The 19,141-nt window shown below is 42.4% G+C and overlaps 1 protein-coding gene across 1 annotated transcript in view; it reads right to left on the bottom strand.

Annotated features, from left to right (window-relative positions):
• Positions 1-2,752: 2,752 nt before the first annotated feature.
• Cfap54 (cilia and flagella associated protein 54) overlaps positions 2,753-19,141 on the bottom strand; it is a 303,089-nt gene continuing 286,700 nt past the window's right edge. The window contains exon 67 of the mRNA XM_037211918.1: positions 2,753-4,067. Within this exon, the coding sequence (XP_037067813.1) occupies positions 3,948-4,067 (120 nt within the window). The 3' untranslated portion in view covers positions 2,753-3,947. The remainder of the gene's footprint in view (positions 4,068-19,141) is intronic.

Genomic DNA, 19,141 nt, shown 5'->3' with positions numbered 1-19,141 from the left:
CTAAACACCCCCAACTTGAGCATTTTCCCAGCCAATAAGCTCTGAAAAAGCCCATCTATGTTACATTTAGGGAATACAGAAGGTTGCCTTGAATCTTGAGTGTGATCATTGTTTGAACATTGTTTATCTTTGTCTATTAGTAAAATACTTAGACATATTTGATGAAATATGTTTAAATATTAAACTTGGTTATTACGTAGTGGTGGACTTCTGGGTAACTTTTTTTTTCTTTCTACCTTTCTTTTTTTTTTTTTTTTTTTTGGTTTTTCGAGACAGGGTTTCTCTGTGTAGCTTTGCGCCTTTCCTGGAGCTCACTTGGTAGCCCAGGCTGGCCTCGAACTCACAGAGATCCGCCTGGCTCTGCCTCCCGAGTGCTGGGATTAAAGGCGTGCGCCACCACGCCCGGCTCTCTTTCTACCTTTCAACATTTTACAAATTCCATTAGTTTTGAATTGCATTTTATAATGGTGAGAAATCAGTCCAAGAAATTCTTGTGACTCTTGAGAGAGAGAGAATTGAATTAGGAAAGTAAGAAGACTAGAAATCCTAGAGTATTCAGAAATCTCTTGAGTTTCCACCATGTGGATGATTTAAAGGGAGGCTTTAAAGCTGTATGTATTAGAGCAGGCTCTGGTTCCAGATCCGCTCATTCTGAGCTGTTGAACACAAAATAGATAAAGGTGATCTGAAGTGTCAGGGGGCAGCAAGAGCAATTCATTTGCAATTGCAATTAATTCTGTCTGGTCTCTGAAGTTCCAATTGAAAATGTACTTGTAATAAAACTCCTGTGCCTCTTAATCCAGCTTTCCCACTAAAGCCTCCCTCTTTATCATGCATGCATTTATGACAAAAAATGGGTTGTCATGGAAATTTTAGTGTCAAAATTGAAACTCATAAGCAAGTCATTACTGAAGAGAAAGTAAAAACAGAAAACGAATCTTTGTTAAAGAGAAAGTTCTTTATACATATTTAAAACATTGGAAGTATGAATGGTAGATGGGCTTTACATGTGAACTAAAAGTATGAATGGTAGATAGGCTTTACATGTGAACTGATTTTATACAGCAGGCAGTCATGGAAAAGGATCCATACAGATTTAATTTTGGGAATTCAAATAATTTAAAGTATAACAAGGGGACTTATAACTGATAGGAACTATGTAGGGATTCTGCTTCCACTGAATTAAACATTTATTAAGGCTCTACTACTTTATATTAAAAATTAATGTCTTCATAGATTGATTTTCTGAAAGTGGGCACATGGATATAATTTAACACGAGTTTTCAAATGATTTTTAGTTGCCATTAAAATCCAAATTTAATGGAACCAGATCTGGGGACCTCTGAGTTGTAGCCGTGTATGCGACCAGAATCACAGCTCTCATATAGTTGTTGCTGATGGGTATGCAAGTCTATAACTGCACAAAGCTTGCTAACCAAGGAGATGCCAAGAGAAAGAGAGGGGTTTGTTTTTCATTTATGAAACAGATGCTTGCAAAAACCTGAGAGACTTACATAACAAATATTTGGCTTAAGAAAGAAAATTAGAAATACAAGTGAAACCTCTTGAGGATTCTCCCTGATGCTCATTTTCCCTTCTTCCTCCAAGAGATGACCACAGCTGGAATCTGCTGCCAACCATTCATTTGCTTTTAAAAACTTAGTGTGTGTGTGTGTGTGTGTGTGTGTGTGTGTGTGTGTGTGTGTTTTATGATTCCATAAATACTATGCCATGATACTTGCCTTTAAATGTTGTATAATTTGTCACTTCTAACCTATAGATCTGTCACAAGACTTCAACCTACTTTTGGGGTGACTGTGGATTGATACTCATCTCCACAATTCAGTTTCACATTCTTTACTCAGGCACCTACAATGTCAGCATCACACTCTTGTGGATGTGCCCCACATGCAGTGAGCCAAACAACAGCACTCAAGCATCTAAATGGATGGCGGGTAGACAAGTTATACCTCAGTTCCTTGGAGGAATAAGGCAGGTAGGGGAAATACTTGTCTTCTATTACATACACCTCAGCTGCAGGCCATGGCTTCCCTTTCCAAGCTCCCTCCCCCGATTTTGAATTTATTTCTTTCTTTCCCTTTGCTTCATGCTGTCCCTGTTATAATTAAAACACGTGGAAAACATCACAGGTGTCTGCTGGCAAGCATTTATAGATACAGTAGATGGCTTTTAAAAGATAAACACGGTTGCAAAAATTGTCATTTCATCTTGAAAAAAACTTGCAAGACATTTCTGGAAATAAACACATTGTTCATCCTTATAGATTTTGATGTTTGTTTGTTTGTTTGTTTGTTTGTTTATGCTTCAGTCCACTTCATCATTTCCTCACAGGCTGTTCCAGCTTTAACTAGGGAGTGGCACTATTATTTGAGAAGATACAGGGAATTTCTAGAGTGATGGCTTAAAATGGGGAAACCGTGAGTACAGGGTCTCGTGCATTGCAGATAGTGTTTTTCTCAGGCAAAACAACACCCAAGCATAATAGCATCTGTAAACAACAGAGAAGGAAGGAGCAGCTTTTCAAATGCACTGAAATGAGACGTTAGCTGCAATCGTTGGAAAGGAAGTCAGCACACGAGCATGGACAACATTCTCTCTGATTATCTCCATGTGTCTTAGAGCATCCATCCTTTCAGGTCTACAGATCACTTAAAAAATATCTATTCCTAAAGCAGATGCTAGTTCATCTGGTCTTAGCTTGAGGCTCAGCTAGGGCTCACTTTCTCTTGACTTACAAATTTCCCTGAGCCCTGGATTAGGGGCAAAAGTAGGAACTACCCAATTTGCACTAAGGAGCTCAGACTCTCCAGGCAGGATTTAAATCCTGGCTGCAACTGTGAATGGCCCTGGTCACTGAGCAGGTGACATAACTGCTTTAGACTTCTGTTTCCTTTTCTGTCACATGGGGTCAGTAAGACCACGTGCATTGTGGTCATAGTTCGTGTGAAGACAGAGGGACATAATTCATGTACAGTAACAACTAACACGGCTTAGCAATGGGCCAGAAAGGATAGGCAACAATGGGATTGATAATGGTGATGGAGGTCTTGGCGACATCTTGGACTCCCTCTTTCTTATAGCTCCATATGTCACTTTGCCTGGATCGCAAGCATTTCTCCATCTGGCCACTCATTCAGCAAATATTATCGGCCTCTGTGGAACACCAGACATTGTTCTATGGTTCTTTAAAAAAAGTGTATGAAAATATATTCATTAATATTTATAAGAAAATTAAGTGTCAAACTAGTAAAATCTTAACAGTGAAGGATGAAAGATAACCATATTGAATCTAGGGAAATGTTGGAACCTTATGTATGTGTACAATTTGAAACTTGAGTATAAACATAAATTTGGAACATTAATTTTATTTAGTGATTAGTTTATTTTCATGAGTATCCATTCATGTGTCAGAGCTCGGGAAGGGTTAGGGAATTACACTGTTAGAAGCTAGATGAACAGTCAAAATGTCTGGTGCTCTTCCAGTTTATGAGGCAAATGACAATCCATGGTCTCCCACTTGGTCGAGCCTGAGCGAAGCACCTAAACTATTTCACTTACTTTACTACATAACAGCAGTCTTATGAGGTAGATGCTAATATTCCCACTCTAAAGATGAAGGTGCAAATGCTGAAGAATTGAAGCTAACTCTTTAAAGGTACAAAGCAAGCAGGAGGTGAAGTTGCTACCCAGACCCAGGTCTCCAGAATTCCAAAGCTGGTGCAGTAAAGTTCCGTGCTGAGTGCCCCTCAGAAGCATATAACATGCTAGGTGGAACATGTTTTCCCAAGCCAAATAAACAGACTTCTCAAGTTCAACATAGGAGAAAATATTGGTATTTATGAGATTAAAAAAATTAGAAATTTCATCAAACAAACAAAAAATCAGTAACAATTAAATCTCCCTTAGAGTTACCCTGTAAAGGATGCTCAGGGAATAATTGACACCACCCAGTTGAAAAGGCTTCCTACTGACACGATACAACCATTGGCAAGATCAAAAAGTCTCTCAAGATTGAATATAGCAGGCAGGGAGACATCAAAGGGAACCTGAGGAAAAAACACAAAAGTGTATGTGAGAAGCGTTGTTTCAAACCACTGACTGAAGTAAGCTTCGTACAACAGTGTTATAGAAAGGGGGTAAATACTCATGTTTATGATAAGGTTTGAAGCTTCTCCACATTGGTGATACATCATTTTATACTGTACTGGATCTGTAGATCCACCCATCCGAGTCCTGTCACAGGCATGAGGAAAGTTGAAAACACTAGGTTCGTGATTACTCTATCTTCAAGAGGCTCCAAGTTTCTATGACCAAGAGCTGGTGCAGCCAAAGTCACCCTAAGCAGACTAAAGCTTCTGTGGTCACAGCATTGATTATAAGAAAAAGAAGAGAATGGTTGCTAGGAGATGAATGTATCCTGGAACCTACTGCATGAGGGTCTATATTAAATATTTGGGGTAATGAATATAAATAACATGAAGAATGGCCACAGTGAAGTCAGTGTTGAGGGTTTGAATCCTGGTAAGACATTAGAAGACAAGATTTATTCATTCTTGAGTACTTATTAAATTCATTCATCTATTTATTCCCAAGAAAGCTTGATGAACCTAAAGGTGGAAGACAATGTTTGCTTTTTCTTTACTTCATTAAAAAATTTAAAAGTACTCTAGTGGTTTCTAGAACTTCAGAGAATAAAACGATTTATTATTGTGATAAATACCGTGATAAAAACAACTTGGGGTGGAAGGGGCTTCCTTGGCTTACACATCTCTATCAAGGAAGCCAAGGCAGGTACTCAAGCAGGACAGGAACCTGGGGCTTAGGACTAAAGCCATGAAGGAATGCTGCTCACTGGCTTGTTCAGTTTGCTTTCTTATCCAACCAAGGATCACTGCCCAAGGATGGCAATCAATCAAGAAAATGCCCCATGGAGTTGCCTACAGGCAAATCTAATGGGAGTGTTTTCTCAATTGAGGTTCCCTCTTCTCACATGACTCTATCTTGTGTCAAGTTCACACACACACACACACACACACACACACACACACACACACACACACACACAGCTTCCTTAATCATTATGCAATCAATATTCCAGCTTGAGAAAATTTTTCTGAGTGGATGTGGGGGTTTGAATGCTTGGTCATTAGGGAGTGGCACTCCTTGAGAGAGACTAGGAGGTGTGGCCTTGTTGAGGTAGCTGTGATCTTATTGGAGGAAGTGTGTCATTGGGCTTTGGGATTTCAAAAGTTCAAGCCAGGCCCAGTGTCTCTCTTCCTGCTGCCTTCAGAACGAGATGTAGAACTCTCAGCTACCTCTCCAGCACCACGTCTGCCTGTGTGCCGCCATGTTTCCCACCATGATAACAATGGACTATACAAGCCAGCCCCAATTAAATTCTTTCTTTTTTTTTATAAGAGTTGCCATGATCATGGTGTCTCTTCATAGCAATAGTGCTACAATAGAAATGAATTTCTTTTTAAGTAGACATTGAATTTCCTTTTAAATAATGACATTTCCAGTATATGCCTATTCAATTATTACGCACATGTGTTATAATATATGTACAAGTGCACATGTATGTCACACATGTGGAGACATAGAGAGGTCAGTCTTTAGTTAACATTCCTGTGGAACCATCCACCTTGTTTTTTGAGATTGGTTCTCTCATTGGTGTGGGGCTCATGAATTAGGCTAGGCAGCCTGTCAGCAAGCCCAGGGGTCTGCCTGTCTCTGCCTCCCCAGTGCTGGGATGACAGATCTGTGCCACCGTGCCCAGCATTGCCCCACATGGGTTCTGGGAATTGAGGTTGGATACTTATGCTTGCCTTTACTGGCTAAGATATCTATCCCCAGTCCTTGTGCCCAATTTAATAATCTTTACAGATGACTTTCAAAGTAGAATATAAAGAAGTACTAATTAGCATTAAGGTATTTGTACTGCCTTTTTTAAATATCTCTCCTTTATTATCAACTCCTTTTCAGGTTAAATATGGGAATAGTTTTTAAAAACAAAGTGGCCACATTAGTTTAACATTACAGTTACCTTGATGGCCAAATACATATATTATACTTTGACTTCTGTCCCTTGTCACTAAGACTCTGAGAAAAAGGGGACATGTGTCACAGGGGGAGGGATAATTGCTGAGTTTATTTATGTGGGCCACAGGTGACACCTTCATGTCACAAGGAAAGGATAGAAGCAGCTGTCACCCCAGAGACCTCAGTCCTCATTTGTGATCAGGAGGAACAAATTACTCTAAAGTGACAGATATCTTTTTGGCGTCCACTCCCCAGCCACAAGGGGAATTTTGAGTCTTTCAGTATACAGTCAAGAACTACTTCAAATTCTGCTTCTTGGTATCATGCAAAGACATATTGTTCCGTATTTCCCTACTGCTGAATAAAATGGTCAAGGTAAACTTCTGACTGAGCTATCAACATGTAAAGTACATGATGTATTATTGGTGAATATTAAGGCCACTCCATGTAGTTAAAAGGGAGGCTTATTTTGTGGGGTAACTCACAAGTGAAGGGATAGGTTTGTAGGGTCTGGGAAAGATGTAGCACAGTCCGGCGGTGTTCTCTGGAGAAGTCTGCTCAGTCTACCTCCAGCGTTCTGGGTCCAGGAACCAAGAGAGCTGGCGCATCCAGATCTTGCATCTTCAGGGTCCTCTCTTGGCCCTGCCTTGTAGGCGTGACAGTTACTGAAGCCTCAATGGGGCTTGGAACTTCCAGATCAAAGCTGGAATGGCTACCCACTACAGTGTGTGTGTGTGTGTGTGTGTGTGTGTGTGAATATGTGGATGCAACCATTGCCCAGATTAACAAACAGACATACACATAAGCCAGGTGTGGTGATACACACATATAATCCCTGAAGTTGGGAGGTGAAAATAGGAGGATCAATAATTCAAGGTCAACCTGATGTAGTCCAAGGCTACATAGTGAGTTCAAGGCCAGCTTGGTTCACAGGATACCCTGTCTCATATGTATGCATATGCGTATGTATCATTTATATATTATATATGTAAATATAATATATACATATCATATATCTATTTATGTATATATAAATAGACATACCAATGACAATGAGGTTTGCTGGGTCATTAGATATGCACATATTTTACTATAAGCACTTCTAACAAACTGCTTTCAAATTTTACTTTCTATAAGTCACATATGAGCTTTTTAGGTACTCCATATATTCACATACATTGAAATTTCTACTTGAGATTTCAGTCATCCTGGTGAGTTTCGTAGGTGACCAAAGGCTTCTCTCTGTTTTTACTACACTGTCCCTGACAACTGGTAATGCCCCACCTTGAAACCCTGCAGGCCCCCTTGTGAAAGCGCATGGCTTTGCTCGGCTTGTACTGAGCAGCAGATTTCTCTTTGATTTTTACAGGAATTTTAATGCAGTCTAAAAACCCATCCTTATTAAGCATATATGAATACTACCTTCCACTTCTAGGCTTTGCATTTATTCACTTAATGATACCCTAATTGAATAGCCCAGTTTTCATTCTCTGTCTTAGGAACAGTACTTTTTAAAATGTGGGGTCTATTTATAAAGTTTTGTACTATCAAAATCATGTCAATAATTCCACTTCCTGAGGCAGGATTTCCTGTATCCCAGTGGTGGATGACCTTGAACTTCTGATTCCCCTGCCTCCACCCAACCAGAGCTGAGATTAGAGACCATGTATCAGCACACTTGGTGTATACCATGCTGGAGCTAGGACCCAGGGCTTCACGCATTGTAAGCAAGTACTCTATCAACTGAGCTACTTCCCCACCCCAATGTAGCTTGGCACTCAGCTTACTGTAATGCCAACCCTTGAGAGGCTGAGGCAGGAGAACTACTCCCAAATTCAAGGCCAGTACTGGTTATAGAATGAGACCATGTCTCAAAATAAAGCAACAAAAGGAGGGTATATTATTTTTAAAAATAGCCATGATTTTTCTCAATCTGGTTTTTAAATAGCTACTCTGTAACATCTTCTTGTGCTCTCGGGTACCATGTCAATCATCTTCTCCTTGCTTCCCTCAGGTACAATGTCAGTTACCTTGTCTTTGATTCTAAGTGTTCAACACTGAAGGAAGCAGCTGGGGAAAATTCCCCTCATGCTTCTTTTGGTACTGTAATTTTGAATTAAGTTTGGAGATATGGGTGATGGAAAGGCTTCCTTTCGAAAAACCTTAAAATACAGCTCAAGATCCACAAGGGAAAGATTTTAATAATCCCAAAGTAAGAAAGAAACTTCACATCTCACATGTAAGATTCTCTACCACATTTCCTTCCTGTTAATATATCACCTCTCTTTGAAGTTACTGATTGATTGGGATTTTTTTCTAAACTGGGGAAAACATGCATCTTGGAAGATGGATGTGATACTGTGATACTAGCTTACTTAAGAATCAATATTGTGAATGACAGGTGGCCATCTAATGAGAGTTCTGGATGAGAAATAACTAGATATGTTTGGTTTTCCTATTCTTAATTTAAGTACGTCCTCATGCCAGCAACAAGGGTACCATTCCTCTCATCCTGACAGAGACAGCACACACTTCTTCAAAGCAGACAGGGCCTGCGTACAATTTCCCGCATCCATGGGAAATCCCACACTTTTCTGAGAATGAAATTATCTTTTTATCACTCTAATTTTTGTGTTAATCAAACTTTAAATATGACAGGAACGTATTTTTAATATAATAGGGGATCAAACAGTCATACTGGTGAGATGGTAAAAATCTTTTAATATTAAACTTTAATGAAATAATGTTATTGCAAGAGGAATTTTGGGTAGAACAAGACAACTGGATATTAAAAGTCAGGGTGAGGAAAAACATGTGCAGGGAGTTGACTCAAATGGCGTATTGTCTAAGAATGGATGAACAGATGTTTCCTCAACAATGTTCATCCGCATCACTGTGATACACCTTCACCCCATAAACAGTTATCGATTTAAACAAGCGGGCTTACATAATGGAACTCCAACCAAACCCTGTCTGAGGTTTCTTCACGGGGAAACATGAGGCAGTGTGAAGATCGAACCTTTAGAGGGCATAGACACTCCCCCATCCTTTCTCTGAGACCTTGTCCTGTGTGTACATCTCCCTATCTCTGTTTCAGGGTCACTGTGTCCTTTATAACATACTAACAGTCATACAAAAGGTGCTTACATGAGTGCTATCAATTTGCTTCTATTAATTATTAAGGCTGGAAGCAACTTGAAAGTCTGTAACTGGCTTGTAAGAAGTATGAATGGAGTGGGCACCCCGTTTGCAGCTGGCAGAGGTGAAGGCAGCCTCATGGGATAGTCCCTACTAACCCTGAGTTAATGCTTGGCTACTCAATTGGTGTTGGAAAATAATAGAACCATTTGGTGTTGGGGGAGAAATGTACAGCAAGCTCGGGACTTGGGTCACCCTCAGATATATAAGGGTTTCTGGGTCACAGTGGATTTCATGAAACATTGATTCAAAAACCAAAACCAAACCAAAAAATCCATGTAATAGTCAAACCTAAGTATTATACAAAGTAAAGCTCCATTTTATTTATTTATTTATTTATTTTTTATTTTTTATTTTTTATTTATTTTTTTTTTTGTCAACTTGAAACAAGCTACAGTTATCTGGGAAGAGGGAATTTCAGTTGAGGGACTGCCTCCATCAGATTGCCTGTAAGCAAGTCTATGGGGAACTCGCCTTGATGTGATTGTTGTTGGAAGGCCCAGCTCACTTGGGTTGTATAAGAAAGCAATCTGAGTAAGCCATAAGGAGCAATCCAGTGAGCAGCATTCCTTGTGGCCTCTGCTTCAGTTCCTGCCTTGGGTTCCTGCTCTGACTTCCCTCAGTAACAGACTATAATAAGCCCTTTACTCTCCCAAACTTCTTTTGTTCCTGGTGTTTATCACAGTAATAGAAAAAATAAAAAAACTAAACCATCAACTAATAAATATCTTTGTGTGTCACAGCCCTTTCCCTCCAGGGCACCATTCTGTATGCACTCTGGGCTCAGACAAGACAGTCTAGTTGATAGAAAGTCAGAGAATTGATGGTGTTTTCTAATTACAAGCTTTTAAAAGTTTTTTTTTTAATTTTGGTGTGTGTGTGTGTGTGTGTGTGTGTGTGTGTGTGTACATGCAAGCATCCATGTGCATGTATACACAACACAGCATATAAATGGAGACAAGGGCACAACCTTGGGGAGCTGATTCTCTCCCTCAGCCTTGTGAATTCCTGGCTCTGAACTCCGGTCATCAGGCTGGCGGGACAAGGGCTTTTACCCACCTAGCCACGTCTTTTTATAGAGAATTGTTTGAGAAACCAATCCTTCAAGACCAAAAGAGACCCCGAAGGAAACAGTGCAAGTTGAGGCTGCATTTCCCAAGGCTTGTTCTGACTGCTCAAGACTCCAAGACTTAGAGAAAAGAATCTTTGAAGTTCCTCTCTTTTATCAGAAAGATATGCTTTTCAACATAGAAAAGAAATAATAGAAGGTCCGAAAACAGAGAAAAATCTCCTTTAAAATATCAAAAGCTCTAAAGTACAACAGGAAGCATGAGTTAAACAACCAACAATCTATCAGGACACTACAGAGGACACCCAGGGCACATGGGACAGAACACAAGACAGCCGTGCACATAGGAGAGCACACAGGATGCACAGGACAGCACACAAGGCACACAGAACAGCACACAGGGCACACCTGCTGGATTGGATGTGAGTTCAAGAGCTGGTGGTTCTTAAAGTGAAGCGCTGGAGGGCAGAGTCAGAGGGAAGTTGAGAAGAAGACCCTGTTCTGTTGTTCCATACTGACTGCCCCGCCTCACCACAGGACAAAAGACAACAGGGCCAGGGGATGGATCATGGACTCGACTTTCAAAATCTTAAAGCCAGAGTAATCATTTTGTTTCTATAAAACAGTTACCTCAGATATTTCTTATAGTGTTAGAAGCTGACTAATGCTCTTAGGAAGCAGATTCTGAGATGGAATTTAACTTCCAGGAGTTCACTAGCTTTGGGAAATGACCATGAGATTAAGTCACAGAGAAAATGAAGGAAGTGGGACTGGGCAGGAGAGGTTGGGCTAAAATGCAATCACAGCCAAGCCCCAAGGCTAAAATGCAAAACCTCCAAGCCAGTCTCATGGAGATCTTTGAACACGGAATGGCCCTTGAGCATTACCTTGAACGTGGTAGAGGGTACCGAGTCTTTGTACTACAATATCGACCCGTCATTGGATACTGGTTTCCTCAAAAGAAGAAGTTGTGAATGTTGGGGATTAGAGAAATGGCCCAGTCAGTAAAACTGCCTGCTGGCCAAGCACGAAGACCTCATTTTAAATCCCAAGAAAACATATTAAGCACACACACAAAAAACTGGGTGCAGAAGCATGCGTTTGTCACCCCAGTCCAAGGGAGCTTGGAACATGTGAATCCCTGGAGCTCACTTGCTAGCCAGCCTAGCCAATGGATGAGCTCCAGGTTCAGTTAAAGATTCTGTCTCAAAAAACGTAAAGTGGTGAGAAATCAAGGCCTTCCGGCATCCATGTTCATGAGTATACACTCATGCCAGCACACATACATGTTGTATGACCACCCCCCCCCATACACACACATACATACACACAATGGCAATGGCAATATGGCAGAATGCATGGAGGCATGCAACTGATATAACTTTAATACTTATGCTAAATTTCAAGATGCTTCTCTTTGGGGTCATGATAAAAACATGTATGTCTAATGCATCGCTCTGATTAATCATTCTATTTGATTACCCTAAGAATATTTCCCCTCTAGAATATTAGGAGAATTAACAATTAAAGAGTAGGAAGAAGAATCAGAATTATTATCTCCCCTTAAGTAATATCTTCTTAAAGGCTTAAGTAGGGAAAAAAAATGTAATTTCACTTGAATCCTAAATCTGTCAGCTTTTCCTGGGGAGACACGAGCAAACAACCCTTCACTCTAGAGAGGGCACCGATGACAGATCAAAGTAAAAGATTCCACCCACGTACAGTTTGGTGGACCAAAGAGGAATTGACCTGGCTTATTTTAGAAGCATGGGTGAGGGGCTACCTAGAGGCGTGTGGGAGACCCTCCAACACCTGCACCATTACAAAGTCCCACCCCATGATGGAGGGTAACGCCCTGCTAAACTTTGACTTCCTACCCGCCCCTGTATCACCCAAGATTGCTTTCAGAGCGGGATGGGACAGAGGGAATATTGGATGGATTTCCAGGTAAGGGTCTGGTGACCTCCATCCCTCCTTGTGCTATAGATTGTCAGCAGCTCCATCGCCTTTATCATGAACTTATCTATTGCCATATTGTTTTTGTTTATTTGGTTGACCACTGGGCCAGGATTATCACTGCTCCAAGACGGTAGTGAGGTGATCATGCCATTTGCAGAGGAAAGGGCTGACCACAATGGTTTAACTGGGAAATTCCCTTGGAATCTTCCACAAATGTCTGAGTCCATGGGGGAGCAGGAGAATGAAACTGGATGGGAGCGGGTGAAGTTGCACAGGCCAGGGGCAGTCCATAGGCATGGCAGAGGGGTGCTCACAGGAAAACTAGGTGCTAGGGGAGAAGCAGTTTTGAGCACAGTGCTAAGAAACATATTCTGACCAGCAATCAGCTGGACACGGAGCCTGACTCGGATACCTGCTAGCTGAGGGACCTTGGATGAGCCACTTAAAATCTTTGCTTCTCCACTTCTCTCCTAGAAATAGCAACAAGTACAAACAAGATCTGAAGCCCGGTGCTTAGCTTCCAATGTGTTTCTATGTTTGTTCCCTGTCACTGAAGTCAAACCCTCATGCAGACATTGTGATTCATGACAAATGTGCTGATGTCCTGGGGGTCAGAAGCCTGGAATGAGCTTAATTGTATCGGGTCATGATATCGTCTAGATTGGTTGCTTCTGGAGCTTCGAAGGGGAGAGGTCATTTCTACGCCTTGGCTTGTGGTTTCTTTTTCCATCTTAAAACTAGGTTCATTGCTTTTCTTGCCCACCCCATCATCACTCTGCCTCTGTGTCTCCTCTGTGGTCAGATCCATCCAGAGCAAGCCCCCAATGACAAGGACACCGATGACAGTCTTCTGAGGTCACCTGTATAATCGCCTCCTCTTTTTATCCCAGATTCAATCACATTCACAAATTTTCTTTGTCATGCAAGGCAACGAGTTCTGGAAATTTTCTGGAAGACCATTGTTCAACCTGTCATGTGTGTGGTCGAGTGAGATGACTGAGACACGGTGTTTATCACAGCTGTTCTGTGGAGGCTGGTGTTATCTTCCTGTATTGTTTTTACTTAAAAACTCATGACATTTCTACAACAGCCTCCTGGGACAAGAAGTTATTGGCGTTCACTAAAATATATCGGTGTGTCTTTACAATGCTCCCTGGTACACCCTTGCGAACTGGGTTGCGGCAGTAAGATGTGAGCAGAAATTATGACAGCCACCCAGGATGGCTTTTGGAATTTACTACCTAGACAGAGGAAAGGAAGGGCCTATGATCAGTCACTCCCAATGGGTCTGTGTTATCTGTGACTGCCAGCATTAGGATATGCAAGGCATCACAGACATAAATCCGAGTACCCAATGTTTACTAGATCTGAGGCAAATATATCTTCTTTGGCATATGGAGACGGCTCACCGTAAAGTACTTGCCACAAAAGTATGAGGACCTGAGTTCAAATCCCCAGAACCCGTGTAAAGTTAGATGCAGTAGCACAAACCTGTGATCCTAGCATTCCTCCTATAGCAAGATGGGAGGCAGAGACAGGAGAATCCCTGGGGGCTCACGGAGCAGCTAGCCTGGCACGCCTAGTGACCAGCAAGGTAGAAGGTGGGGAGCCATGCCACAATGCACCTGCACATGCATACACAACCATGCGCGCACGCACGTGCGCACACACACACATCATTACCGCCACTGAGCGTTGGGGCTCATTTGTTAGCGTGACACAGTCTGTCCCGAACCTGACTGAAATGGTTCCTCTGACAAGCCTGCCTTCCTTCACTAAATTTCCATCACCGCCGTGAGAGTTTAACTTCACTTAAAGGTCAGAGCTTTGAATCTCTTGAATCTCGGCAGCCGAGTTAGTGGCTCGGTACCATGTAGCTGGGTACCCTCCCAAGGGTCTCCACTGGGGTCTGCCTGCATGCTTTCGACCAGGGACACAGAAATAAAAACTCCACAGTTATAACAATAGTCAATGCTTTTTTTTTCCCTCCCGAGGGAGCTTAACTTCTGGCAACTAGAAACCAGAGGCTTTTTTTTTTTTTTTTTTTTTTTTTTAGAAGCAAAGGCTTTGTAAAGAACTGAAGTTCACACTTTATGTTGGGAACTCTGTTGCCTTGAATCGAAGCATGCTGGGTTTTGTTACTTGGCAGCTCCCAGTGTAGTGGTGAATGGAAGAGCGGACCTTATGTGCACAGTGTGGGAAGAAAGTCACTCACGCTGCCTCTGTTCTCACTGGTGCACACCGCACACCATGAACAGGTGCACACCTGTCTCAGACAGCCACCTGCGGCGGCAGTGACCGGAAATTTTCTCCTAGAAAAAGGCCACCAGTCTGCGGTTCACAAAGACACTTTGCACCATGGTTTATGTTAGTGTTTTGAATCCCTGCCATGATCCTTGGCAGATTAATAAGGGGATGTGGAGAAGGGGAGGGCAAGGAAGGAGAGAGAGAGAGAGAGAGAGAGAGAGAGAGAGGGAGGAGGGAGGGAGGGAGGGAGGGAGGGAGGGAGAGAGAGAGAGAGAGAGAGAGAGAGAGAGAGAGAGAGAGAGAGAGAGAGGAGAGGTTAGAGCAGGTGGTGTGGGAGGACACCTCTCTGGTGCTGAGCAGTTAGCATCCACCCTGTGTCAGACCCTGAGCACTGAGGGAACAAGAATTCGGTGCCCAGACATCAAATGTGTATTTTGTTCAACGGAAGGATAGATTTATGGCTATCTGTGGAATGACGGCCAATGGGAAGGAGGCCAGTGCCAAGAGACTACACAGTGCATCAGTCCCTTTACAGAACGTCCTTGAAATGAAAACATAAATAGAAATAAAAAAAAGGCCAGGGGCTGCTCGTGGTGGGGGAGACAGACGAGATGTAGGGCTCCACGGGGGTGAAGGTGCTTGTGACCGCAGGGGGCTTTATGTTTTGAGTGTGTCAGTGACCCCACACTGGTTATGATGGTGGACTTTCATTGTGTATGGTTTTACCACAGAAGGAAACATAAGGGTTGTATTGAACTTCTCTGTGTTCTCATCTGTCCCTACCCCTCTCTTTTCTTTTAGTTTTGGGGACCTCACAAGTGCTACGCAGGTGCTCTACCATGGAGCTGCAGGCCTGTATGATTCTCCAGCTGATTTTTTTTTTATTTCAAAATTTTACTTGTTTTTATGTGTATGAGTGTTTTGCCTGAATGCATGTCCTGTCTATGCACCATGTGTATGCAGTGCCCGTGGAGAACAGAAGAGTGTGTCAGATCCCCTGTATCTAGAGTTACAGATGGTTCTGAGTTATCATGCTAGTGCCAGGAACTGAACCCAGGTCCTTCAGAAGAGCAGTCAGTGCTCTTAATCATTAAGTCATATCTCTAACCTCTGGGTTATTTCTTAAAACTGTATGACTCCACGTGACTCTACAGTTAATTTTAAAAGAATGGTTGAAAATAACTAATGATAAATTAAAAACACCCCTATTAATGGACCATTTGCTGTTTGAAAATCATCAAACCTTCAGATGGGCTGAAAGCCACTGCTGAAGGGAAATGCAAATGGTCAAATAAGTCAGGTCGCTAAGGCTAGGGAAGAAAAAATAGAGATGACCAGAAAATATTGAATGCCTCTACCCTGGGCACAGGGTTGGCCTGGCATTGTGTTAAATAGTGGTCCTGATGTGACCAATAGCTAATGGCCACCGATATTCACAAGAGAATGAATGCCAGACAAACCGAGTTGCTTTCTCATGTTCACACTCACAGCAGCCTAACTAGGAATCAAACCTTCTACTTTTTTACTAGGGATACATTGCTTCTGAGACCCTCGGCAGAACCTAATCCACCCCAGTTCTTTAAGGACTTTTCTACAAGGGCAGAACCACAACATGGTCAAGGGTCAAGGGTTCTTCCCAACAAGCTGTGTTACCCCAAGTAGTTGAGAAGAAAGTGTGTGGGTACCAGCTGCCTGTGATGTTAAGCAGAGTAACTTCCAAAACCTGGACTGGCTTGGCCAAAGTAAAGAAGGAAAATAGGTAAGTTGATGCCTGCCCTTTCTTTTTATATTTACCTAAATTTACAAAATATTTGTGAAAAGAATTTTTAAAATTTTGCCAATTTATTCATCTGTATTGGGTGGGGGGCGACAAGCGTTCACCTAAAGTGAAAATTTTTGTTCCACTGTTAGACCTGTAACAGAGAAAAGACCTTACTTCATAGCTCAGGCTGGCCTCAAACTCACTGAGCAACACAGGCTGGTTTCAAACTCAGCAATCCTCTCGTGCTTCTCAGATGTAAGGAATATAATCACACACCACTGCACCCAGCTCAAGGTCTAGTTTTCAAAAAAAAAAAAAACTTTACTTCACTTAAAATTTTTTATTTGTGTGTGTGTGTGGTGTGTGTGTGTGTGTGTGTGTATGTGTGGTGTGCATAAGGTATGCATAAATGGTCTGTGTATGTGTGTACCATGTGTATAAGGCACCTGCAGAGGCAGAAGAGGTCATCAGATCCCCTGGAACTGAAGTCAGAGGGAGCTATGAGTAGACTGACATGGTTTTAGGAACCAAACTCCAGGCCTCTGAAGAGCAAGCAGCGTGCTCCCAACCGCTGAGCCATCCCTCCAGCTCCAAGGTCCAGGAAGAATCCTCTAGCAAACCAAATGAAGGAAATGAAACTCATCATTTCACTCGGTATTTTCCAAAACAGCGAGAAATGAGGTTGGCTAATGACTCCCCTGTCTCTAACGTCCCTTGAAGTTGTACAAAGCGACTAACTGTCCCCTTGAGACTGATCTGCAGTTTCAGTAATGAAGCCAGGCTTGATTTATGGAGAACGGCACACGTTCTGTTCCTTTGATGGTAAACACATATTTTCCTGTTCATGATGACACTGTGGTTCAGATCGCACCCAAGTCTCATCCCACCCTCCAGCTGCACATTCACAAAGTGGTCATTGGTAGCCTCAGCATAGGAAGCACAAAGTCTCTCAGTTCCTCCGTGGGGGGAAAAAAGAGTGTATTTCACCTTGACACTAGTGCTGGAAAATCTTGGAGAGATGAGCATTTTTGAAATGCTATCAACAACATAGCCTTTTCTTAGCATTTGAAGAGCGCATTAATAGCCTGGCCTTTCTTTAAGGGCTTTCTTTTTCCCTTACCCAAATTTGACAGTCAGACGTGAACAGTGAGACGATGGAATCAAAGTCAGTGCGGTGTTTTTTAAAAGCAGTGTGGAATTGATGTCATCTGGCATTGTCTTGAAAAGAATAGAAGAATATTAAGTGGATGCCTCATGATCTTACACACAAAGGGTACTCTTCACTTGAGGACAGAATGATGATGTCTCAAAAAAGGAAGATGGAATTCGAGATGCCCCTAAAATCTATTCAGACAGCTGGTGGCTGCACCAACAGAAATTAAGTAAAAGGAAGAGAAAAAGAAGAGTGCGAGAAGGAAAGTCTACAGTTGTCAGCAACCCCACTGCATTGTGTTAACAGAATTAATTGATAATACTCGGTAATTACCTGCTATGGACAGTGCAGAGCTTTGTGGGAGAAGCTGTGTGTATAGTTCACAGTGCGGCCGCTACACTTCTGAGGTTTTGTTACAGAGCCACGGGCAGACAACGAGGAGCAGCCTCTGTGCTGGAAGATGAAGTACAGAAACTGGGCGCATTGTTAGCTACAGATACCAGCCCACATGCTCTTCTGATGAATTGACTGGATGTTCTTCCAACCAAGGGGTGAGGGCTGTGTCCAAACTTGAATGTGGGTGCGTTGGGGATCACTGGAGGGGAGTCGCTGTGGACTGATCAAAACCGGAGCTTAAATGGCAATCGAGTTTTTGCTTGGACATCTTCGGAGACCTAGTCTTGAACCCGAGGCCACCAGACCCAGCCAACCACTGAGAGGTCTGGTGTTATGGGCCATGGAAAATCTGGGTAGGGCTGACTTCAGGATAACTGTAATGGTTAATAGGAACCTTTACAGCTGGCTTGTTTGGGGTGGGACAATTGTCAGCTCTGTGACTTTGAACAGACCTTTTTGGTTTACCTTAAATCATCTCATTATCAGAGCGAGATCCAGGACAGGCACCAAAACTACACAGAGAAACCCTGTCTCAAAAAATTTTTAAAAATCTCATTTTGTAGCCTAAGCTGGCTTAAAATTCACTGTGTAGACCAGGCTGGCCAAGAACTTACTACATAGCCTCAACTGGCTGCAGATTCATGGCAATCCTCCTGTCTCAGCCTCCCAAACACCGGACAGTCCTTTGAAACAGTTTCTTACCGTGCTCTCCTGTGTCTTCATGCAAAACAGTCACTCATTCAAAAATCCTCGACCACCATATCTTCCTTTTGAAAGCACCAGCTCCATCCATCCTTTCTTGATAATCAGCCCAGTCCTGGCCAGGACTCTGTGTGCTCTCTGCTTGCCCTAGTGTGCCCAGCTCAGTGCCTTACACTCAGCTCCATGAAACGTTTTAAGTGGAGCTGATATTTCCCCCGCTACAACTTCCTTTCTCTTTGCATTTGGGAATTTGAGAATTGGTTCATTTTTCCATCTTCACAGCAACACTGCAAATCATGACCTCACTGCTGAACCTCCTACAGAGGTATATACAAATACGCTTATATTTTGCCTGCTCTTTCCAGCCAGGAAAATGCTCTGTGGGTGACCCGTGGCCATGTTTGTGTTTTGCTAAGGCGTCTTTATTACTGTGCGATCATTTCTCAGAGCGATAACATCTTTTAACAATAGACCACTAAGCTTCATGGAAGGAACCGGTGAGCCCTCAGAAAAAGGATGTCCCAAGAAGTTCATCTCCTCCAGAGCTGTGGTGAGAGCCTGTTAGAGGAATGAGGCTTTAATGGTGCTGAGG

This window comes from Peromyscus leucopus, chromosome 18 (assembly GCF_004664715.2).
Source record: "Peromyscus leucopus breed LL Stock chromosome 18, UCI_PerLeu_2.1, whole genome shotgun sequence".
Lineage (NCBI taxonomy): Eukaryota > Metazoa > Chordata > Mammalia > Rodentia > Cricetidae > Peromyscus > Peromyscus leucopus.
Note: the sequence above shows the minus strand (reverse complement) of the source record. Positions and strands in the feature narration are given on the sequence as shown.